Source organism: Eutrema salsugineum, unplaced genomic scaffold (genome assembly GCF_000478725.1).
Source record: "Eutrema salsugineum unplaced genomic scaffold, Eutsalg1_0 scaffold_1, whole genome shotgun sequence".
Taxonomy (NCBI): domain Eukaryota; kingdom Viridiplantae; phylum Streptophyta; class Magnoliopsida; order Brassicales; family Brassicaceae; genus Eutrema; species Eutrema salsugineum.
In genome coordinates, this window is record NW_006256909.1 from 13540763 (window position 1) to 13566985 (window position 26223).

The 26223-nt window shown below is 35.7% G+C and overlaps 4 protein-coding genes and 1 pseudogene across 4 annotated transcripts; 3 read left to right on the forward strand and 2 right to left on the reverse strand.

Moving 5' to 3' along the window:
- Positions 1-3557: 3557 nt before the first annotated feature.
- On the reverse strand, positions 3558-4856 carry LOC18029309. Its single transcript, XM_024149087.1, has 3 exons — positions 4144-4856; positions 3960-4095; positions 3558-3602 (listed from the first exon to the last, which is right to left on the reverse strand). Exons 1-3 carry the CDS (start codon positions 4854-4856, stop codon positions 3558-3560), a joined length of 894 nt encoding a protein of 297 aa, XP_024004855.1.
- Positions 4857-6367: 1511 nt separating this feature from the next.
- Positions 6368-10072, forward strand: LOC18029310 (bidirectional sugar transporter SWEET6). The gene is given in 6 exon segments (XM_024149937.1): positions 6368-6416; positions 6515-6551; positions 7983-8364; positions 8529-8619; positions 8622-8641; positions 9906-10072. Coding segments are annotated over 6 exon segments (744 nt in total). The 3' UTR covers positions 10071-10072.
- Positions 10073-11168: 1096 nt separating this feature from the next.
- On the forward strand, positions 11169-14894 carry LOC18029311 (disease resistance protein RPS6). Its single transcript, XM_006414612.2, has 4 exons — positions 11169-11848; positions 11985-13083; positions 13228-13530; positions 13641-14894. The coding sequence occupies exons 1-4, from the start codon at positions 11358-11360 to the stop codon at positions 14487-14489; spliced, it is 2742 nt and encodes a 913-aa protein (XP_006414675.1). The 5' UTR covers positions 11169-11357; the 3' UTR covers positions 14490-14894.
- Positions 14895-16264: 1370 nt separating this feature from the next.
- LOC18029312 (TMV resistance protein N) lies at positions 16265-17952 on the forward strand. The gene is made up of 2 exons (XM_006414613.2): positions 16265-16876; positions 17237-17952. The coding sequence occupies exons 1-2, from the start codon at positions 16383-16385 to the stop codon at positions 17883-17885; spliced, it is 1143 nt and encodes a 380-aa protein (XP_006414676.2). The 5' UTR covers positions 16265-16382; the 3' UTR covers positions 17886-17952.
- Positions 17953-22940: 4988 nt separating this feature from the next.
- LOC18029313 lies at positions 22941-24415 on the reverse strand (annotated as a pseudogene).
- Between the last annotated feature and the right edge of the window lie 1808 nt (positions 24416-26223).

Consider the following 26223-nt stretch of genomic DNA (forward strand, 5'->3'; position numbering starts at 1 on the left):
ATTTGACACTAACATTAGATATATTGTTAAGCTTACTCCCTTTGCAATTTGCAAAATTAACCAACATCTCTTTGTCAACCTCAATACTCACCATACCTCTCCTCTTCCTTGCTTTCTTTATTCTAGCCTCAAACCATCTACTCATCATTGCTTGAATAAACTGCAACAACTCAACTATTGGTGAAGATCTGCCTTTCTTCAGAGCGTTGTTCAGTTGCTCACAGGCATTGCTAGTCATTAGGTTATATCGGTTCCCGCTAAAATAAGCTCTACTCCAGTGAGCAGACCCTATACTATCAAGGTACTTTGCGCACGCGGGGCTCTTAATACGGATAGTACTCATAACCTCCTTGAAAGCTCCAAGTTTATAACAAAATGCCGCTGAACCAACCATTTTAGCCAAACCTTTGCTCTTAAATCTAGAAACAACATTTCGCTCCAGGTGAACAATGCAACACCCATGATGAGCCAATGGAAATACTTTCCTCTTTGCAACATAGATTGAAGGGCAACGATCAGATATAATACTTAGGCATTTGCTGTCCGCAATCAAACGAGCTACATTACCTAGGAACCATGTCCACGCAGCATCATTTTCACTATCAACAACAGCAAATGCTAATGGGAACACTTGGAAATTCGCATCTTGTCCACAACAAGTCATCAAAACGCCTTTGTACCTTCCTGTCAAATGAGTTCCATCCAATACGAGCACACGCCTCACTTTCCTGAATCCCTGTATCGACGCCCCAAATGCCAGAAAACAATACTTGAATCGGACAATATCATCATCGTTCTCTGTTTCCAATGCAGTTACAGTACCTGGGTTAGCTAGCTTAATCAGATATAAATACTGACTAAGCCGCATATATGAATCACTGTCTTCCCCTCTCGTTCCCAAAACCGCAAATTCCTTTGCTCGGTGGCATTTCATATATGACGCATTAACCCGCAGATCTTCCAATACCAGCTGCTGTAGCGACAATGCCTTCGGCCCATTTGATTCCCATATTTCGATTTGTATACGGCGGCTATAATTCTAAAAGTTGCCTTCTTCCCGAATTTGTTACGCATTTCAAACGCACAAATATGTTTCAAATTCATCTTCACGAGTTCATAGTATCCACAATCTTTAACTTCATGCGCGAGAATTCGCCAATCACATTTCCGATCCGTGCAGCTGACTACAAAATAATTCTTCTTCGTGGTCGACTGATAAAATGTGAAAATGTGCTTAATAGCATACAAAGCCAGGCCGATTCTACACTCCTCCTTGCTAGCGTAAATCTTCCCCACATACAGACGGTCGTCGTCCCCAGACAAGTCTAAGTCAGGCATGTCAACACTCTCATACTTAGTATCATCGAACAAAGGAGGAATGTCAAACTCCTCCACGTCAATCTCAGTCATAGTGCGCACCTCCACAGGTGTAGATCCACTGATGTCAGGTACAGGTGTACTCGGCCATTCTTCACGGGGTGACGCCCGACTGGACTCTCCTGCTCCGACATCATCACCTTTAAACAGATCAAAAGCATCGGCTCGTGTCCACCCTTCAGAATCAACGGATGCATCACCAGGTGTACCACTATCCCCTCCACTTAAAATTACATCTACAATGTCGGTCCCGCCTTTCTCCTCCTCAATTAACGGACCCCAAAAATCCATGTCATAGTTAACAGGTAGAACATCTTCGTCGTCCAAACCCTCATGCACTGTTACATTTTCACCAACCCATACTTCCTCTGGACTTTTCATCTTATTCACTTTGTCACTATATAGCTTCTCCATGTAGTCAACATGGGTTAAAAGGTCCTCATCTCCAAACTCACTTTCGTAGTCCAATACCATAGGAATGACTCTTCCATGCACTGGTTTTTGAACTGAACGTTCTCCTACTATTTGTTCCGGTATATCACCACTGATGCCCACCTTTGAACCAGTATTAACGAACGCCCCAGCGCTATCTTCTACACCAGATTCGCCATTCCTCGACAGCAACGCAGAGTCATTGCTTTTCGATACAAACCCGTCTTTCTTGCTAGTTATTACCGGTGTTCTGAAACCTCCAGAGAGTTCCAAAATCTCAGCTGCCTTCTCACTCCTACCGGTTTCATCAAACCTAACAAACAAATTCATTGACATATTTATTCGTAGATGCTGGAAGAAAAACCATAAACCTCCATCGTTTTCCACATAAACTGGCGGTGTCCTGATACCGGTAGTCATTGCAGTCGTATCAGGTGGCCAGTAACTTAGAAAAGCAGTTGTATTGCCATCTAAAACATGTCCGAAAGCTGTCAGAATAGTTGAGCTCAACTCCTGAATACCAATCTCTTCTCTAATGGGAACTACCCTCGTCATTTTCGTCTTGTCAATCTCGAAGTTGAAAACCCCTTCAGCAGAACAAATCCATTGACCACACGTGACCAAACAATGCTCACCCATTTCAACCTAAAGCACATGGACCACCAAAAAAAAATGTAAATCACAAACAATTACGAAAATCGCAGGGTGGTCGAGTTGGTGTATTAATAATAATACAATTAAGTGAGTAAACAATGCTAAAATATAAAGAATGATGTTCTTTTAAAAATAAAATCTCACTTTGAGACAGAATTCAGAAACTTACCTAAGAACCCTAGCAAACTTCTTCAGAGCCACCACTCACACTTACTAAACTAGGTTTAGTTATGGACAACTCCTCCGTCTGCACACTTCTCTCCAAAAGCAAATACAATATCTACCACCCTTGAAACGTGTTCTACTGCTCACCGTCAGATTGCCTTTGACTTAATTGCAACTAACTTGTTATTTAGACACGTAATCATCACAAGCAAGTGGATAAAAGGTGTGATTACAACCACAAATCAATTACCGTACTCTTCATAGTAACACTCTTACTTTAATAATATTTTCCCAGAACAGGTTTAGTCAACTGTAATAGTTTATTAAACCATCCACATCCACGTTAATTTAAAAAAGAACAAAATGGATACCTCATTTGCTGTTGGTCCATGTAATAAACTCAATAAACAATAGAATGTTTCCTTAAACAAAACATAAACAACGATCGTATTATAATATTACTAGAAACAATCGTGGAAAAATTTCAACCTTAAAACCTGACCAACACACTAAAACTCCTATGTACTTTTCCTTTCATACAACGTGCCGTGGATAATGTGTTACTTGTCCACCGCCGGCCGTTATATCGCTACCAAATATCGTGGACATACGTTGATGGACATCCGTTGTGTTTAGGTGCATCATATACTGTCGAACACCCCTAAAACTCTATGTACTTTTCATTTTGTACACCGGTCCGTGGATAAATGTCACTTAACCACCGCGGGCCGTTATATTGCTACCAAAACATTGTGGACATACGTTGATGGACATTCGTTGTTTTTAGGTGCATCATATACTGTCCTTAACACAATATTCGTTACTTTTAACAAAAATCTTAGAACATAAATATACAATTATGTTATTAAGTAATATTGCAAGAAATAAAATATTTAACAAAAGAAAGGCACATCCAAACTTCCTTTATGTTATCCACTTCCATTATTCTTCACTAGCTCCACAGTTATAGGTTCCTACAATGAAACCAAAACAGATATAAGTTCTCAACAATAAATACAATACCAATGACACGATTTCATGTAACATTACAAATACCTACATGTTAAAGGAAGTAAAGGAGGCTCCAATGCTGTTATGGGATTACAATGAGTCTCTGATGTCGGGGAGATTGGGTTTATAAAACATCGATAAGATTTTTTCCAAGCAAATGTATGGAAAAATTCAGACACCAAAGTTTCATAAGGTATCCCAAGCCTATCCGCCCCCATTATTGCATGGCCACATGGAAAACCCAACTTATCATATATTTTGCATGAACATGACTTCTCGTAAAAATAAACAACATGCCTCCAACCAAATGTACCAGAGACCTCACAACTCAAATGCGTAATGTCAACTATTTCGGTGTACGTACTGACAATCTGGTTAAGCCTAAGTAGACGCATAACACCAAGCGTTAAGACTCCTATATGGGAATTGGCTTCCGTTCTCCTGGAGTTATACCACCTACACATCATACTCAAAATACCCTCTACTAACTTAATTATATCCAACCCAACAAAGTCACATAGATCTAATCCTACTTGCTCATCCATTGTTGTTGACAGCATATCGTAACACACCACCTCGGAATGAGCCCGACACCAGTGCTTCACACCCAGGTTTTTTAAGTACTCCCAACATGGCTTACTCAAATCATTAATCTGTTGGAATAGCTCTGTAAAACGCCAGCTTGTATACGCTTTACCTGCAGCACTTACCAATTCTCCAAGTTCGGTGTTCCCGAAACGCCAATCAACATAACTACTAAGATGTTTAAGACAGATCCAATCATGTGACAAAGGATATACCATCTTCTTAGCTTGCCTAACAGGGCCACGTAACGGGGAGACAATGCAAAGCTTAGTGGTGTCAGGAATCAGTTCTTCCAGCTTCTTGAGAAACCACAACCACGAGTCCAGGTTCTCCATAAGTACTATACCAAAAGCTAAAGGGTATACCTTGAAATTTGCGTCCTCACCACAAGCTGTTAGTAGTACTAGTTTAAACTGGCCACCCATCTTTCTCTTGTTTAAGACTATGACATCCCTAATCATCCGGAAACCAATGTAGGTTGCTCCAAAAGACAAAAACAAATTTTTAAATCTAACCCTGCCTTCACCGAACGTTTCGGTCCCTATATCAGCAACGGAACCTGGATTGGCGATTTTCAGTCGTCGGATGTATGTGGGAAGTACCCTAAAGGCTTCGGCTTCAGCGGCTGCCATCTTTAGGTTACAAAAACAAAACCAAATGCAGAGACGTACTTATAGGACGGCACAATTTTAAGTGGCTAGACAACAAAACTGTCCATCAACTCTATTCCATAAACTATGATCCAAGGTTACGCATACAGCGACCACATCGGTGATAGAAACGCTGTCGACGAATAAAGCTTGATATTCCGATAAAAACGAAGTCGACGAAAACATCGAACACAAAACTCAATCAACCAAAACCGATTGTCGGTGGTGTACTTCTTTCGATTATCGTCGGTGGTGTATTTCTTTCGATTAGTTGGGATGAGAAAGCGCTCTTGTGTACTCCTTTCGATTAGTAAGAGCCGGGCAACAAAATAATTTCGCTGAGAAACAGCAGAGATAATTTCCTTGGAGTTTACTACCTAAACAGAACCACCACACAGAAAACGCCGGGCAACAAAAAAAGGTGGAGATGGAGATGGAGATGAGAGTTTATTCTTCATATTAACCCAAGCAGTAAAACTGGACAAAGGTAATTTAGAGATGAGGGTAAACTTGCTCTTTCGAAAATACAAACAGTTGTCAAAGTCCCCTTATTTTTTAAAGTCACTAAACTTGTAATAAAAAGTGAGAAAGTGGGTCAGCGTGATAGAAACTCTAAATATATAACAGAAGAATTACGTTAAATCTGTTAAAATATTAAAATTATTTAATCAACAAAAAATATCAAACAGTAGAAAAAACGACAAACTAGACTCTAGACTAATGTTGAAAAGTGGCATTGTTTGAACACTCTAGCCTTTTAGACAGTTAGTTCTCGTTGCTGATATACAACATACCGTATTTCAAATATGTTCATGTTCTCGTTGTTATTTCTTCGCGCAGCTCTTGTTCCAGCATCTGGCATTGTTCTGATAAATATGCCTCCAGGACGAAGTGATGCTGAAACATTTGCCAAGGCTCGTCTTGCAAGTCTCAGTAGTCAAAATATAAAAGACCATGTTCAATGGTAGCAACTCTAAAAGAAATGCTTAAATATTATTTAATTATTAATTTAAAATCATCTCATTTTTAACACTGTGTTTGATAAGCACTGCTGCTTTCCTAACACTGTGTCTAAACTGATTTCCTAGTTTTTGTTATTTTTTCTAAGTTAAACTGATTTCCTAATTAATCACTGCTCTTAATAAAAAAAAAACATTTACGTTCGGTAGAAGATAAAAAAGACACATATTTTTTCTTATTGCCAACTGTTCACATAAATCGGCCTCTCTTTTTTGGGGGTCAAACTGTCATAAATGTTTAGTAATAAATCTGCCTCTAAAAAGAAAAAAGCAATAAAGACATAACAAAACAAATTTGACTACGGCTTTAACAATACAAATAACCCTATAGGTCTGTTTTTTTTTTTTTTTAAATACATTCACAGCCGTCGAGTGAAAAAACCAATCAGTCTCCCCCAACTTCTCAAATCATTTCACTAGTTTCATCTTCTTCTTTTTCTTATTCACAATTACTATCAACCTCATCATCACAATATGATGTTTTCACAAGTGAACCTTATTCGGCAGATTGTGGTAGTGATAGGTTAGACATGATTGTTCACATATATTTTTTTTAACAATTTTAATGGCTTTCATTTTAATTTTAATTTTTGTTTTTATTTGGAATGATCATGTTTGCAGGAAACATCGTCGCTATTTGTATGTACCTGTCACCGATGTAAGTTTTCGCTATAAAATTACTCCATCCAGAAACACTGAAACAAAATATATCGAAGGGTGGTTCATAGAATCATTTAAATTATAACTAACTTTCCTAAAGGAAACCAAAGTTGATTCAAGACATGCATGTTCCTTTTGAAAGATATTAGATTGGTTTTTCACTTTTTTAATTTATTTTTAACAAACTGATACTTTTCTCATGTATTATAATATATATATATATACATATATAATTTATTTGTAAATCTCTTACATTAAAATTAACAGAAATAATTATTTTTGGTACCAGGAAGCATTAGTATGAACTATGAAGGGTGTTCCTAGTTAATTTCCAGATAATATTTTTGAATGGTGATGGTTTTGAATTGACTTTTTGCTAAGTATTAGTTTTTCTGTAAAAACAGGCTTGGACAACGATTTAAAGGCCCCAGGACGACAAAAAAAAAAAATTTGGACCCTTTAACAAATTTTCACATAATAAATGATTCTTTTAAATCTTAGTAACATTAAAAGTATATAATTTGGACCCTTATTTAATATATTTTCTCAAAAAAATACCTCAACTCATACTAAATTGTTTATTGTTTGGACTTTACCAAGTTTATTTTCTCTAATAATGAGCTCTCTATACAAATATATATATATATATATATTTTTTAAATAGCATTGGGCATCTCTGCCTTATTTTGTTAGGCCGGGTTTGTGTGAATATGTATCCGTATATATTACTCCTCTTGTTTGAAAATAGATGATATTTAAGGTTTTTGTATATAGATATAGGAATCATTTAATTTTATTTTTCTAAACTTAAACTCATTTATTATTTACCTAAATATAATTTAACCAATAGTAAAACAATATATAGAATACAAATGGTCAAAATAAATTAAAAAAAAACTAATTAATTTTGCATTGAAAGTTGGAAATGTCATCTAATTTAAAACAGTTTTTTTTTCTCTATAACATCATCTATATAAAAATGGAGGGAGTATATGCAAAGAATATATTTTTATGTAACTTTCTTAAATAATTCATGTTCTTTGTTACCAAATGCAATGATTTCTTATGATTTAAAATAATTAGATCTTTTTTTATCAAAAGAAATATACTCCCTCCATTTACATATAGAATTGTTTTAAACTATAATATATTTTCAACTTTCAATGCAAAATTAATTAGTTTTAAAAATTTTTGATCAATTTGTATTTTGCATATTATTTTATCATTGGTTTGAATTATGTTTAGGTGGATAACAAATGATGTTTTAGTTTTTTTTTTTAAAAAAAATCAAAAATAAAATGATTCTTAATTAATCTGTATGCAAAAACTTTTAACAATGAAATGGAGAGAGAGTTGAAAATTTAAAATTACTTGATTACCTTCTAAAAAAAAAGTTATTCTATTTACATGTAATGCCACAATCGTACAGGCCAACGATTATAGGGATAGTGAAGAAAAAGTCAGTGGAAAAATACTCACCAATGCCACGTTTGGCAACTCTCATAAACTGTTTGGTTCGACTTCTCTAAGGACTCCCTATAGTGCATCCTGATAGCACATTGATCGTTTCAGTAAGTGGTATAGGGGTTGTGACTGCAATCGTTTTCCTTACCATCTTTTTCGTTTTCTGTGAACACCAAAACCAGCGATTGGTAATAGCAGTTGTTTTAGCGGTTGAGGCTGTCTTTGTAGCTATCCTCGCCGTTTTGGTTTTAACTCTCCAACACACTACCGATCAAAGGACCTTCAGCGTTGGGATCGTATGTTGCGTTTTCAACACTATTATGTATATTGCTCCATTGTCTGTCATGGTACGTTTTATGACACGCTCTTGTTAGCTAATGTTGAATGGTGCGTCTATGACGTTTTAAAATAGTTTAATGGCAATCTATTTTTGACTAAATTGTGGTGGTATATCTTTCTAACTTAAATTAATCGTTTTTTTGGCGAAATAATTATGTGGAAAAAATTGAAGAAAACGGTAATAAAAACAAAAAGCTTGGAGTTCATGCCGTTTTGGATATCGGTAGCTGGTTTTCTAAACGCTGGTGTTTGGATATCGGTAGCCGTTTTGACCCATTCATGGCTGTGAGTATTTTTTTCTCTTTTTCTTTCATCAAAATTTAATGATTCACCTATTAAAAACTTTGTTCAGTATTTAATAACAAAAATCATAGAATAGATATTATGATAATAATTTTTATGATTCACCTATAAAAAACTATTCTCCATTGCTACTGGCTTGATGTTGGTTGATGAATTGGTAACTGCATCATTCTCATGGCGGTTAGCTAAGGCTTATATTAGAGTTGGTTTCAACTGAGTCAAAGAAGATTTGGATGGGAAATCAAAGTTATGGTCATATTGATATTAGTTTAGGCTTAGGTCTGTAAGCTGTAAAGAGCAAGACAACACTTGGTTTAACTTTGCCTTCTTATTTGGTTTGATTCAAGTCTTCATGGGGAAGTGATATTGACTCCACTTTAGCCAATGCCTAATATTTGCCACTTCAAATTAGAACTAACAGTCGTTTAACAAGTTGAGTCTTGGATTAGTTAAAAGTAAAGGAGGTAACAGAATTATGAATGGTAAATGTGAATTACTTCTTAGGTCTCTGTGATTTGTTCCTTGGTGTTGAAGGCATAGAGAATTCTTTTAGATTCTTTTTTGTCTCATGACTATGTATATATTTTTTACTTCGCCTGTACTTTCTACCCATCCAATGTAAAGATCCCGGTCATCTTCTCAATTTTTATGGAATGAAGGTTTTTTTTTTTAGTATCCAATGGTAAGAAATTATTTTTAAAGAAAAAAAATCCGTTAATAGAAGTTTGAATGTAGTAGTCGTGTATGTAACTTAGAAGACAATTGAGTATTGGTTCAATCAATTTGATGGTATTTTGGATTTTCTTTTTTTGAGTTGTAATTTTGAAAGGGTGGTATTCAACCAAACATTTGGAATGATTTGATTTTTAATTTTTTTTTTAATGGGTTTGAGTGGATTTGGAGAAGTTGTTATAATTTGTTATTTATCTACAACCTCACATAAAACCATGGAGTTTGGATCTTGATATTGTTAACTAAAAAACTCCTTAATAACACAACTTTAAAAATTTCATTTAATTTGTTTTCTCGTTTAATAACACTGGATATTAAGCAACATTCAGAAATTTTACAGCCTATGTTTCTGAATTTTAAAAACCTTTTTAAAAATTCATGATTTAAATAATATAACATTTGTTATTTAAACATAACTCACTCTAAATGGTTGATCTAGTTGTTTCTTTTGTTGTTATTTCTTTTGAATAAAATGAGTATTTTTACAATTGTTTTCGTAATGGACTTTTTTCAGATACCAAATGGAATTGGATGTGTATTTGGGCTTGTTCAGTTAATATTGTATGCTACGTACTATGAATCCACCAAAAGAATAATGGCGGAAAGAGAGAATCTACCTGGCTCTATAGATGAAGTAGGCTTATCCAACGTGAGCGGCCAAACTCAATCAACTAGTTAAAGCCATTTGATTTGTTCTTCTCATGTTATCCATCGTCTGATTATAAGACTTTTTTCATCAAAAACTTTAATATGCAATAAAGATGAAAAGTTTAATAATGTTATATATTGATTAATGTTGTTTGTGTGAATTTACGAGATGCAAGAAAACTTCACATTTGGGCATTATGCAGTTAGGATTTTTTTTTTGTTTGTTGGCTATTGAACATTTTGATTAATAATAGTTTAATAATCATCTTTGATGTAGTGAGTTTATTGACACACCATTAACGCAAGTGTGGCTTTAAACCGCTTGATCTGTCATAAAACTTTCAAGATTTCATGTTAATTTACTTAGGGTCCATATACTTAAGCCAAAAGTTTCAACAAAATAAGATTAGTTTCTTTTCTCTGCATTAGGTAGATAATATTTCCATTAATTCCCTGCTACACATTTCTTTTCTGGTTTAATTAAAATCAGTGTGTTAATTTTATGAGAAGCCATATTAATAATCTTTTTAATTTTTAGTTATTTATTTTTCCAAGAAAACAAAAATAACAACAAAAAAAGAAAAGAAAAAGTACAAATTTTAAATGAAAAATATAAAATTAAAATATTAAGTTAAATAAGAAAAAAATAGAAACTATGTATCAAAGAATGAAAACTATATAATCTATATGAAATAAAAAATATAAACATATAAACGTTTTTTTTTTCTCTTTGTGATTATGTATCGACAAGCTATGATGATGTTAATTTATTATGATAGTTAATTTAAGGGATAATGTGTTGGTCTATTTGTTGATATTAACTATTTTCATAATATTGTGTGTAAAGAAAATTTATGGTTTTAAGTAAAGTTGTTATTTTAAGGTTTATATGTTTGAAATTTTCATTATAAAATAATTCCATCTTGCAAAATATTTTTTTTCAAATAATATTTTTTTCAGATAATTCTATCTTATTCTATTGTTTGACACTGTTTTTTTCATGGCCAATTTTTCATTGCCACGTGTTTAGCACATGGGTTCAGTTAAACATACTATCTTCTTCTTTCTTTGATGTACTGTAGATAGTGTCGCAATTTCAATCCCTAAAAAATCGATTCTTCTTCGGTGACAAAAAAAAAAAAGCTTCTTCTAACAAAATGTCGACAACAAGACGATGACGTAATCCGAATGTGCAATTTCGATTTAGATTAACAATCGAACGAACAACGTCGAACTTGCAGCTCAAAGCCTCAAGCCTAAGTATTCGTCGAGCTTAAGGTGGAAGCTTCTCTTGGATTGTGCGACTCCTTTTGCTTCCATGGCAGTTTCTTTAGCAGCAGAATCGGAGGATTCATCTTCTCGATCTCTGTGGAAGTACGATGTCTTCCTCAGTTTCAGAGGAGAAGACGTTCGGGAGAAATTCGTCAGCCATCTCTACGAAGCTCTCAACGAAGAAGGAATCATAACCTTCCATGACGACAGAAATCTTGAGAAAGGCGATTTCATCTGGGAAGCACTCGAAGAAGGGATAAACCAGTCGCGATTCGCAATCGTGGTGATTTCCGAAGGGTACGCTGAGTCTCAGTGGTGCTTGAGAGAGCTTTCGTTTATGGTCGAATTAGCCGAGAAGAAACGCCTCGAATTGATCCCTGTATTCTATGAAATTGACCCGTCAATTTTGAAGAGCCGATTCGGGTGTTTCAAGAAAGCTTTCGAGAAGCATGAGGTGAGATTTGATCAGGAGACGGTGAGTAGATGGAGAAGTGCTTTGGCTACAGTTGGTAACATCTCTGGCTGGGATTCCAAAAAGTAAGCTTTCTTTGAAAAATTTGTCTTAAAAATTTCAATTCTTGAACTCATATGATAAAGAGTTTTGAAATTAGCTGTTTGATCTACGATGATGAGTTTAGCTAGTAATCTCTCTGTTGTGCTGGGTTTGACGCAGGAACGAGGACTCAAAGCTTGTACAGAAGATTGTTCAAAATATTTGTGACAGGTTATACTCAGATTCAGAGCCATCAGACGAAACAAGTGAACTGGTTGGGATGTATTTCCATAAGAAACGCATGGAGTCTCTCTTATCAATGGACTCTGAAGATGTTCAAATGGTAGGAGTCTGGGGTATGGGAGGCAGAGGGAAAACAACCATCGCTAAGTATGTTTTCGATGGCCTCTCGAGTCAGTTCCCTGCTCGTTGCTTTGTAGAAAACGTGAAAGCTGATTCCCAAAAACATGGTGCATCACATTTGCGGAAGCAGATCATGTCTGAAATCTTCCCCAAAAGCCCCCTTAATGCACGGTGCATCAACTCTGATGCGATGAAGCGAAGGTTACGTGGCAAGAAGGTTCTTCTCGTCCTCGATGATGTCGATGACGTTCAACAACTGCAAGAACTGGCTGGGAAGTGCGAGTGGTTTGGACCAGGAAGCAGGATCATTATAACAACAAGAGACAAGCGTGTCTTGGAGGAGCATTCTGTGAAACGCGTTTATGAAGTGAAGCCTCTTTGGACTACCCAAGCAATTAAGCTATTTAGTAAGCATGCTTTCAAAATGAATCGGCCACAAGAAGAATTCAGAGAACTCTGTTTAGATATTGTCGAGCAACTTGGTGGTCTTCCATTAGCGCTTCGAGTCATGGGTGCATCTCTATACGGCCGGAAAATAGCGTTTTGGGAAGATAAGCTATGTATACTGAAGAACAGCCTTGATAAATCTATCTCGAATAGGTTAAAACTAAGTTATGATGCTCTCGATGAGCATGAAAAAATTGTGTTTCTTTATGTTTCCGGTTGTTTCAACGGGGAATATATGGATCGAGCGATAATGGCACTGGACCCTTTTGTGATTAAGTCTGAACCAAGGCTAGTAACTCTGATGGAGAAGTCTCTAATTAGTATGTCTCACAATACGAGGCTATGGGTTCATGATTTACTTCAGGACATGGCTAAAGATATCATTTGTGAAGGAAAATTGGATAAACCATGGAAGCGTAAAATGCTGTGGAACTTTTTGGATGTTAAAGGCTTGTTCACCGAAAATATGGTAAGACAGAGAGAGTTTATAGCTAACTCTAGTGCATGAACATTTGTTTTCTTTGATATTCCTACTTTAAGAGCAGATTTGTGGCTTCTTTAGTGATCTTGTGCTGATGACTGTTGTACTCTCTCTATTACATTGTTTCGACAGGGAAATAAAGACATCGAGGTTGAAAGTATATTGCTCAACATGGCTGAAGAAACAGGGCTTTGCATTAACCCAGCAACGTTTAAGAGGATGATCAATCTCAAATTTCTTAAAATTCATAATAATTTCACTGTTCAAGGGAGCAAAGTGTGCATGGTCGATGATTTTGACTACCTCCCTTCACTAAGATACCTTCACTGGGAGGGTTACACTCTAAAGTCATTGCCTTCACGATTCAACACTGAAAATCTGGTTACGCTCATACTCCTTGATAGCTCAGTTGAAACATTATGGAGCGGAAGTCAGGTACTACTTTTATTATGTGTTCTCATTTCCTTTAATGTTACTGTGAGTTTATGTTTTGATCATCTACTGATAGATAAGATAACAAATATCTTGCTTCTTTTGTGAGGTAGGACCTTGGGAGTCTAAAACACATGAACCTTAACAGATGCAGAAATCTGATTGAAATCCCAGACCTTTCCAAGGCAAGGAATCTCGATAGTTTACGCCTTTGTGATTGCGAAAGTTTAGTTGAGCTCCCTTCTTCACTTGGTCATCTCGATAAGTTAGTTTCGCTGTCCATGATAAATTGCAAGAAACTCAAGAATCTCCCGCCTAACATCTACTTGAAGTCCCTCAAAGCTCTTAATCTAGACGGATGCACGAATATAGAAGAATTTCCGTTAGTTTCCAACGATATTGAAAAGTTGGGACTGAGCTACACATCAATCGAAGTAGTCCCCAATTCGATCGACCGTCTGTCAAAGCTCGTAGAGCTGCGTTTAGCACATTGCAAGAAACTGAAGAATCTCCCTGACACCATAGGGAGTTTGGACTCACTCATACATCTAACGCTTGCTTGTTGTCCCAACATCACAGTATTTCCATTGCTTGGAAATGGAGTAGAGATACTGTCCTTTAATGAAACACCGATCCAAGAAGTGCCCTCTTGGATAGGCGATAAGGTGAATCTCTTGTGTCTTGACATGTCCGAGTGCAAGAGGCTCCATAATCTCCCTCACTCGTTGAGAAACCTGAAAAAGCTGAAGTTGCTTTATCTGCGAGGATGCATTAGTATCACTGAGATCCCACAGGTTGCAGGGGAAATGAGAAGGTTGGATTTATATGGCACGTCAATAGAAAAATATGGAGTCCTCTCTGAAGAGGAAGCACTTGAGTTGCACAATCGTGATATGGACTTCCTGAAAGGGTTTCTCACTCGGTATGTCCGGAAATACAAGAGAAAACGGAGCTCTAGATAGTTGATGAATGCTCGTGGACTCGGATTTGCCGTCTAAGTATTTAATCCTCGGAGAGACATAACAGAAGATCATCAATGAAAGACAGGATTATAAATGTAAACAAACGGATTTCAAGAACAGTGAGTTGGTTGCTGTGTCGAGTTCCTCAGCTTAAAGAAGAGAGACGGTAAAATCGGAAAAAAACATGACATTCTGATTGATCTATTTTGGGAACTTGAGAAGATAAGCGATTCCACAGGTAATGAAACGGAACCTCTGGTTAACTGGAGATGAAAAAGAACCACCATTGTTATGAGTTATGACAATATTGCCATTGGAAAAGGAATATTTAATAATGCAGCACATGTACCACATCTATCTTTTCTAAATTTGAGTTTGATAATTATTATTTTATATTATTATTTGAGAAGCACATTTTAAAAATATAATATATTTGTTTTAGAATATTAAGTTTTTATTATCCATATTTTTTTTTGAACTTAGATATTACAAAAAAAATTATAGATATCTCATTCTAAGTAAAGTAGATTACTATCTAGTTTGAAAAGTAATGATTGACTGATATAAATTGTATATGGAACTGTTTCACTAAAAAAGTGAAAATGAGAGAGTAAGTTTTATTGCTAAGTTTAAAAAGAAGTTCACACTTCAACCAAGAGAATACTATTTATCTAAAATATTAACAGTTTGTGACAAAATATAATATTAAAATTTAACTTTATTTTTGGTTTTGGAAACCATATTTACTTAATTTGTAACTTACTAAATAATTTTTGGTTCTAATTATTATAAAAATTATTAGATATTTAGGAAAATAATTATAACAATCGAATGGTGATCTAATTGTAGATTTTAAAATGTTTAATTTTTTTTTTTAGGTTTCGACCAAAAATCAAGTATGTTCATCTACAAATCTCTGTTGTTTGCTTTTTCTACTCATTGTAGATTTCACTGTGGATTTTTTTTTCTTTAGGTTTCCACCAAAAATCGAGTATGTTCATCTAAAAATATAGATTTCACATAAAATTATTTTGATAAAAAACACTATTTTCTACTAGTTATAATAAAAAAATATACAATGAGTTTTTTTTTACAGTAAATACAAATGAGTTAAACTTTACTATATATTTTTATATTTAGTAAACGAGAAAACAAAACCAAAAGTATCATTTTTAATGCATTTTAGTGCACCATATATACAATATAGTACAAATTGTGCATCCCACAGATGACTGACTATATAGTTAGACTAGTATAACCCTATTTAATATACGAATAATTTATTTAAAGTGGTTTAAAAACAAAAGTTATTTCCTTGTTTTTTGGATAAAGAGTAAATTTGAAAAATAGTTAACAAAAACTATAAAATAACATTAGTGATAGTTAATAATAGTTAACAATAGTTAATAGTTATTCGTTATTTATATGCCTTCCAAATTTTAATTTTAAATTAGTAATCATTTTATTTATATGTGTTCCTAATTGTTTTTGGTTACGTGCTTAGCTCATGGGGTCAAATTAAACGCGCCTTCTTCTTCTTTGATGTAGATAAGTCGTTGCAATTTTTATCACTGAAGTCAATCGATCCTTCCAACAAAAGGTCAACTAGACGATGTGTATTAATTTCTATTTAATTTCTTGCTACGATTACGATGGAACAAACAACGTCGAACTTGCAGTTCAAGCCTCACGCGTAAGTGAATCGACCTTCCGAGAAAACCTATAAAAAAGCTTAATACACACAACTAGCCTCTTGTCCCAAAATTTCCAAGAGTTTTTAGGAAACACACAAATTTTAGACAAATCCGAAGTAAGGTGGCTTCTTCTCTTAATTGATCCAGCACCACGCTAAAAAAACTTCCCTTCGAATATTGTGCGACTCCTTTTGCTTACATGGCAGCTTCTTTAGCAACAGAGGCGGAGAATTCACTGTCTCGATATCTGTGGGAGTACGATGTCTTCCTCAGTTTCAGAGGAGCAGATGTTCGGAAAAAACTGGTGAGCCATCTAAACGATGCTCTCAACGAAGAAGGAATCAAAACTTTCCATGACGACAGAGATCTTCAGAGAGGCGATGTCATTTGGGAAGCACTCGAAGAAGCGATAAACCAGTCGCGATTCGCAATCGTCGTGATTTCAGAGGGATACGCTGACTCTCATTGGTGCTTGAGAGAGCTTTCGCTTATGGTCGATTTAGCTGAGAAGAAACGGCTCCAATTGATCCCTATATTCTACGAAATCGACCCATCAAACTTGAAGAGCCGAACTGGGTGTTTCAGCAAAGCTTTTGAGAAGCATGAGCCGAGGTTTGGTAAGGAGACGGTGAAGCCATGGAGAAGTGCTTTGGCTACCGTTGGTAACATCTCTGGCTGGGATTCCAAATGCAGGTGCATTGTCTTGCTTTCTCAAATTTGATTCTTGAATTTATATGACAAAGAGTTTTTTTTGGGAGATCGGTGAGAATATGAAATTCATGAAGATGAAGAAAGATCTAAAAGATTATGGATATTTACCAATATCTTAGTTTAGTAAATTTACCTTTACCTTTAAATATATTAGTTACATTTAGGTTTATCATTAGGTTTAGATTTATCTCTATGTAACTTATAATATTATTCTTATAAGACTATTATAATTCTTCCTAAACACTTTTGTGTTCTTACTTTCATCAATTTATCAGTTTTCAGTTTTGAAACTACCATGATAGAAACTATATAGATTTCTCTGTTATGTTGTGCTTGACGCAGGAACGAGGACTCGAAGCTTGTACAGAATGTTGTTCAAGATCTTCGTGACAGGTTATACTCAGAGCCAGAACCATCAGACGAAAGAACTGAATTGGATGAGGTTCTGAGTTACCACAAGCGTTGCATAGAATCTCTCTTATCAATGGACTCTGAAGATGTTCAAATGGTAGGAGTCTGGGGCGTAGATGGCAAAGACATAACCACCATCACTAAGCATATCTTCGAAGGCCTCTCAAGTCAGTTTCCTGCTCGTTGCTTCTTACAAGACGTGAGTGGTGAACTCCAAAGACATGGTGTATCACATTTGCGGAAGCAGATCATGTCTGAGGTTTTCCCTAAATCCCCTTTGAATGCACTGTGCATTAGCAAAGATGCAGTGAAGCGAAGGTTACGTGGCAAGAAGGTTCTTCTCGTCCTGGATGATGTCGATGACGTTGAACAACTCCAAGAGTTGGCTGGGAAGTGCGAGTGGTTTGGACCAGGAAGCAGGATCATTATAACTACAGGATACGAGCGTGTGTTGGAGGAGCATTCTGTGGAACGCATTCACGAAGTGACTTCCCAAGCAATTGAGATAATTTCTGATATATTTGACATGGTTTCTGACATATTTGAGATTTCGAAAGAGATATTTAAGGGATTGGAATAAAGAAATATTCTTGTTTCTTTTGGATGGGTTTTTTAGTTTCAATAGATATATACGATTGATTTATTTTTTTGAGGGACAGATTTCATAATTGGAGTTGTTTAGAGACCTAGGTTCCTCAGGGATTGGCAAAACTACGATCGCAAGAACCCTTGAGAACTCAATTGTTTTGCTATTATGATGTAGTTGAACCAGAGTTCAATCAAACTCACTGCTCCTGTTGGAGAGGACTCAGCAAGAACATATATGCCTTTCATGGAGCATACCGAACTAACCAGAAGGATTTGAGCAACATACCGACTTGTTTCAGAAACTCAACTCATCAGAGACTCACGGAGAATCGGAATTGGATCCCAAATCAGCTTGGACCAAACCGGAATCAAATTTACAAACCGGGTGATTCCTTACTATCGTGCTATTGAAGCCGATACAGACCTATGCCCATTCTTCGATGCATTCTCAACCAAAATGATTTAGGGTATGAACCCACTTAGAGAACAGTCTCAGCTCATTTAGAGCACGCCTGGAAGTGTAATTATCCCAATATAAGCTCGCATGAAAGGAGATATATTTCAATTCTCAAGTCAGGTGATTCTGAACTTACCTGTTTTGGACATATGGGTATTCAATTGAGGATTTCGACCGGCCCAGGAATATTTAAGCTATGAAACGACTTGGTATGGACTCTTGACTCATCAGAGGCACAACGAAAAATGGATTCCATTCCCATATTGGTTTTCGTTTGAAAATGATTCAATTTCTAAACCAGAGAATCTTCGGCTTGCCTTATTTGGAACATTCCAGGCTTGGGAGACTTCAAACGTATCTTTGGCGTCCAGGAGACATTCTCCATCAACAAGAGTATCTACTAGACGTCACAAGATCCACCAAATCTTACAGGATAAGTTAGGATCACTCAAAGACTCACTTACCTTATTTGGACCCGAGTGCATACAATGTGTTTACATTTCGTGATTCTTCAATGGTTCCTTCTGCTAAGCTGCTACGTTTTGGAGACTTTTGCAATTAATCTAGACGTCCCAAGACATCACACCTTCACGCCAAAGCTGTCAAGACTCAAGCATCATCACAACTTACCATATTTGGCTGATTTGATGCTTACAAAAGCTGTCAAGATTGAGAGAATCAATCAACTTCTATATCCTTCCATTCCACCTCTCTATCGACCAATTTCCACAAGGTTAAACTTGGAATCTTTTGATACTTATGTGATCTAAGTTATCATATTATCAATAATAGGAGAGTTTTCAAGAGAGAAGATCCAATAGTGAATTTATAGAGTTTGGATCTTCAATCTTAACAATTGGTGCGTTCGTGATCTAGATCAAACTCCGTGATCGTGCACGACGGTGATGGTGAGAGTTTGTCACAGTTGGAGACATGCATGTTCCTCTTGAGAGATCTGAGATTGGCTCTTCATCGTTGAGGATTTTTACTTTTTATTTTGTTTAACCAAATTGATACCTTTCTCACGTTATTATATATATATGTAACATTGTAATGTCTCTCTATATTAATTATTATTTAAATATTCATCTAGAAAACGATTCATCCTCCCAAGCAGTGACTTTAGCAGTCAAATCCTCCACCATCCCAGAAAGTTTGTCGACAAGAATCTGGGATTCTTCTGCATGATTCATCGTAAGATGAGCAGCCTGTAGAGCCTGTTTAACACAGTTGTTAGTATGAGAAAGGAAGGTGAATAGAGAAAGCACATCATAAGCGAAAGAGGCCACGAATTCTTATACGCTGGTGTAAGTATCTTTACTGATACTCTGTTAATCATACTTACTTTACACAAAATCAAGCTCCGTTCTTCAGGTTCGAGTTTCAACTATGCTTGAGCAGTACAAGACTCTATGGGAAGAGAAAGAACTTGAAAAGCAGAGACAAAGATTAAGGGAAACTGGCTCTTTGCTACTACTAATCAAAGTTTTAAGCATTTGAGCAGAAAGCATGATTGTTGTTTTCATGTCAGGATCGGAAGAAACTCCATGGACAACTCATAACAGAACAAGAAGCGCTTTACGGGTCTAAACCTAGCCCAAACAAAAGGGGAACGAAACCAGTGATAACTGGAGTAACTGCTGCTGTGAACAGAAAACTCTCTCTTGGTGGAGCCATGCTTCATCAAAGCTTGAAGCTTGAGAAGGCTTACTGTGACGAGAACACTACTAGTAGCAGCAAAAATTCAACTCTTCCAACTCCTTTAGGTACATAATAATAACAAAAGATTTTGGTTTTACAAAGACCAAGAGAGATTAATGCTATAAAAACTTGTGTCAAATATGTGTAGGGAAGAGAAAATCAGAGGTTCTTGGTCTCCTCAGATCAGAGAACCTTTCGGTTGCAGGAAAAAGTCCAATGCTTAGGAAGCCTCTTTCACCTCTTACTTCCAAACTTTTGAATGCTTACACAGCAACGCCATCTGAAAGGCTTCTTGGTGTTGGTGCATGTACTGGACAATTCGACTCATATGAAGAGCTTTTTGGTGTGGACAAGCAGTTTGAGTCATACGAGGCTTCTTTGTGTTGATGCATGTTATGGAAGTGACAATAATGACAATAGAGAAAGATCTAATGAACCTCAGAAATAGTCCAGACTTAGAGTTGAGGAGTGAGGCCGATGTGATGTTCATGAAGTTTGATAAATATTGGGACAGAATGAAATATTTGAAAAAGCTGTTGATTATAGCTTCATTATTTGATCCTAGGAAGAAGATTTGGCTGATATGTGTTTTGAGAGATTGTAAGTATTGATGCACAAGAGCTTCATCAGTCAACGACTATAGGTCTGCGTGCAATGTTTGAGGAGTATAGTGTTAGGTATGCTCAAAAACTGCCATCTCAGACGCAATCCTCTCAATCCAATCAAACATACTCTTCAGGGCACTCACAAGATAAGATGGAAGTTGTTGAAGATGATCTTGGTTTAAGATATGAAAGGATGGACTCTATATACAAGGAAAAGGTAGCTGAGACTAGAGTGCATGATACAAGAGATGAACTAGATAGGTAGTTAAGGGAGCCTATTGAGAACCCGATCACTATGGCTAGAACAGAATGTGGTGTGTTTGACTGGTGGAAATACAATGTTTCCAAGTTCCTCATACACTGAAATGGCAAAAGATATCCTTGCAATGCAAGTGTCATATGTTGCTTCGGAAAGTGTTTTTAGCACATGTGGTAGGATCATTACTCCCTATAAAACTTGTCTAACTCACTATATGGTTGAGGTTTTAATGTGCACAGAGCAGTGGATGAAGCAAGATCTTTGATGCAATGATGTTGGACTATGGTTACAAAGGAACAAATCATGTCCGAATTGAATATGAAGACAAGTTTATGAGAGGTAATTTTCATTATTCGTCTATTTAACTTATATCATTCTAGTGTTCTAACTTTTTTTTTCATTGTTCACATGCACAGAATTTGATATCCAACCAAATCAAGCTACTCATCTTCTCAAGTCTCAGTTTTATGTAAATATATATCTTCTCAAGCTGAATGATTCTTATTTTCTTTTTTTAAGCTGAATTATCCAAATTCTCATCTTCTCAAGCTGAATGATTCTCATAATTTTTTTTGTATGTTTACAGGTATCAGATGTATTGTTTGAAGTTTGGAATTTGGTTTTTCTTTTATGATTGGAACTTTGTTTCTTTGCCTTAGTATTTTTTGGATTGGAACTCATCTTTTATGTTTCTGTTTTTGATTAGAACTCTTCGTTTATGTTTGGATTGTCACTCATCTTTTATGTTTGTGTTGGGATTGAAACACATTTTTTTTTTTGAAATATTTTTGGATATATTGGCTATTTGTTGGATAATTTGGTTTTTTGGTTATTTAGATTATTTCGGTTTTTTTTTTTACTATTTTCAGTTTACAACTTTCCGAACATCCAATATCTGATTTTTTCGGATTAAAATCGGATGTTTTTAGAAATATTTGAACCGATATGAAACCGAAATAATCTGATCCGAACAGATCCGAAATCCTTAAAAAAAAAACCGAATGAATATTAAATCTGATAACCGAACCACCCGAATATATCGGTTCAGTTCGGGTTTGGTTGTCCGAACGCCCAGCCATATCCCACTTACCGTAAAACATTTATTCCAACGTCATTAATGTGGTCATCGGAAGTTTTCTTTTGGTTGAAAACTTGAAATTACTATTAAAAAATCTTGGAAACCAACAGAAAATATTTAAAATTGAAGTGACCAGAGAGAGAAGGATAAAGGATAGCCTGAGAAATCATTTGGGTTTTTCCAGATTTGGTTATAGCTGAATTTTGTTTGCTTGCAAAAGATCAGTGAATGGGTTGAATCTTTGATAGCAATTTCTCAGAGATTCTTTTTTTTTTTCTACAAAAAAAAATTTAAGTTTCTTTCTGTTGATTGTTGCTGGCAACTGGAATATTGTAAATTGTCGCCAGCGCAAAACTACATGAATCAACTCAATATAAATTGTCGACAGCGTAAAACTACAAGAATCAAATATAATAAAATAAAAATAATTAGACGCATACACACTCTCACCGCTCTAAACCACTCGGCCGAAGCGAATTGCAATGGATGCATGCATATTAACTTATTTTAATGAATGTTGATGCCTGCAAGTAGTTTAAAAGAAAACAACTTCATTTCAACGCAAGACGATTCCTCAAATAAAAACAATCGACAGCATACGAGACAACTATTCAAAGAAAAAATGTGCTTATATTACTTTAATGAAATCACATACTTCATAGTTTAAACCCTGTGCCTAATGTTTTTTTTTTGTTTTATATCGCTAAACCAATAGTACCCAACTACATAAATCATCTCCAGGACCAGCACCGAGACCATAACTTTTCTCCACCACGATAAACGATATTACAAATCAATAATCTTACAATCCCATATGAAAATTGTGTAAAACAAAAAGAGGAACAAAACGATGTGCAATATATGGTTTCCCCGCTTCAAATTTGATGAATACAAGGAATAATGCAAGAAAGAAGAGGAAAAAACAACAAATTTGAAAAACGGTTGTAGTTGAAATGAAAAAGATTGTTGTAATTCTGCCTTAATAAGTTTAGACTTGAAAAGGATAATAATATACACACACTAATATGAATAAACTAGGAGGCACAATGTGTGATTTTGATGTGGCACTTGGATGAAACTGAAACTCCGGGAAGCATCATTAGATCCTTTGTGGCTTGCAATATTATGCCGTCGTCCTCTTCGCTAACATCCACTTGAACAAATTCAATGCATTCGAATTCCGTCAGCAAACTTTTCAACTGTTCCAACTCTTGTGCAGTTCTTCGATAACCAAGAATATGCAACACCTTCATTTGGTTGGGAGGCAAGGAGACATCGTCTGTGTAAGCATTCAAATCCTGAGGAAAGCAAAAAAAAATTGTATGCAAAAATGATCAACCACTAAGTTCGTCTATAGATATATATATTTGTTCAGAGGAGGGTTTTTGCTTATTGAATATACCTGGATGATTAGAGTTTCAAGCTTTGGAGACTGCCGAAGCAGATATGGCAGCAGTTTCCAACCTCGTTTATTCTTACTCCCAAAAGACAAATTAACCAGATTGTCGAACAACGGTAGAAGTAGTCCATGTCCAACACATCGAGAAATCACCTGAAACACACACACACTTACTTTTTAAGAATGTCCAAGCTTTCTAAAAGTTAGTTAGTTAGTTAGAAAGAAAGTGGTGAACTTACATCAGAAGAAGCGGGAGAAAGATGCAGAGTCTCGACGTTGCTTATCCCTGTAACAAGACTCGATACATCTGGCCTCTCGATCATATTAGAATAACAAATATCCAGCCTAGCTTTGACAAGGGACTCCAAGTTAACTTGTGGGTACTCAGACAAGGCCAAATCAGAGTAGTCCAGGGAGACAAGACTTGGGGCGTCAAATGACATACAAGGCATCGTAATATCAAATTCAGACTCATAATCATAGTGAACTGATAGTTTCTTGATGATCTTATTCGATATGTAGAATGGGCTCCCGATATAGTCCTCGTGACGCACAAACAACTCTTCGAGCACTGGACAACCAGAAAGAAGCACATTGCACAGATCTTCTTCTACAAAAAAGGATTGAATCGATGAAGAGACTCTTGAGCGCTGGAAGGGACACATCTGGAGGAAGTTTTGCAAGATTGATTCCGGTTCCTAGTGTCAGTTTAACCAGCGTCTTGCTCGTGAAGAGCTCACAGGGCAGAGAGAGTTGACTGTGAGTCATCTTTATAGTTACCTTCAGCTCCAAAACACCTTGCTCAACGGCATAACATATCCAGGGGCACACATAAGCAATTTCGCTGTCTTCTTCAATGTGATATTTTAGAGATAATTTCTTGGTAGGTAAACCGGATTGCAAAGCGAATACTCTGTTTATAGAATTCCTGAAACTCAGGTGAGTTCTAGCCTGCGATTGATGTGAGATCGCTTCGTCCATCACAAAGGATTCACCATCGGAGTTCTTTAATGCAATCTTCATCGACATCAAGTGAGTTCTTGTCTGCGATTGCTTCTTCGATCCCTAACAATTCACCATCGGAGCTCTTCAAAGCCTTCTTTGTCGACGATAAGTGAGTTATTGTCTGCGATTGGAGTGAGATCGCTTTGTCCATCTCTAACGATTCACCATTGGAGCTCTTCAAAGCAATCTTCATCGACATTGTTGGCACGATTTTTTCTTTGGAAACAATCAATGATAAGATTTAGAATCGAGAGAGATTGAGTTATGAATTCATGCGTCTGTGTATCTTAGAAGCTCTAATTTTCAGAGTCGATCAATATTTTCTGTTTTAACAAGAAACATAAAAATATATATATATATATATATATATATATTCCTTTGTGAATAAGAAAAAGAGACAAGAGAGAGACGGTTAATCAGATTCAAGACAAAAGAATATATATTTATTTCTGTGCTGTCTTCTTGATGGTTAATCAGATTCACCTATTCCAAACAGTCTCCTTCAAACCATACCAAAACGATTGCTTTTTACTGTTTTCCATATTTTAGCCACACAAAAAAAGAACATTTCTTATCTTTTTTTTTCGATCAACGATTCCTTTTAAAAATAAGGAAATTGTTGTTTGAATAAGGTGATTTCTAGGCCTGGGCATACGGTTCCACAGTTTGGGTTTCGATCAGTTCTTCTGTTTTTGGGTAACTGAAGTGTAAGGTGATTGGACCCGTATTAGATCCAAAAAAATTTGGTTCAGTTCGGTTCAGATCTATTTGGATTTGGTTCGGTTTTAGAATTTTAAACTAACTGAAAACAATTTTTCGGTTCTAATTTTACCCGACTTACTCACCAATCTGAAATATCCTGAGAAAAAAAGGTACAAACCAAATCAAGTTGAAATGTTTAATATTCAGAAGCTAGAACACAATAGTCAGAAAATATTAAATCAAAAATTCAAAACAAGAGAATTATTTCCCAATCCAAAAGACAAATTCAAATCCATAACACTAGAGAAGAAGTGACAAACATAACACAAAAGACAAGTAACAAAAGCCATTGTATTATCAGGTTTTCAGATTCATTACTCATGACTCTATTTCTTATAAAATCAGTTCCAACTTCTAAAGTCCAAACCATCAAACCTGTAAAGAGAGAAAAACAATGGTTACTACATATGCTCCAGATTATATTAAAACTGAATTGAGGTTCTTCATGAACAAAAAAGAAAGATCAACCAATAATAAGCAGCTTTCCATTAGTTGACGAAGAAGAAGATTAATAAAAACAAGAGAACAATGATTTCATTTCATTTTGGTGTTTTGCATTTATGTTTTATGAAGACTTGATTTGTTTTTTGTTTCTTGGAAATTCTGGAGAATAGCATCGGTCATATAATGGCTGATGGAATTGACAAATGTAAAAAAACCATTCAAACACTTAATTAACAATAGTTTTAAATTAAGTCGTGTATTATTCCAAAATCAAAATAGTAATGTGAATAAATAGAATATTACATTATAATGATTTCATTTCATTTTGGTGCTTTGAATTTATGTTTTAAGAACACTTGATTTGTTTTTTCGGGTTTTGAAAGTACTGGAGAATAGCATCGGAATGTAAAAAACCAGTTTAAACACTTCATTATCAACAGTTGCTAATTATGTCATGTAGTACTTAGTTTTAGCCTTTTAGGTAACCAAATGGTTCTCGGTTTAGACCCGAACCAAACTGTAAACCAAAATAATTTTATGCAAGAACCATTTGGTTTTAACATTAAAACTGAATCCGATCCGTCCCTATTTTTCGGTTCGGTTCGGATCGGGTTTTTCGA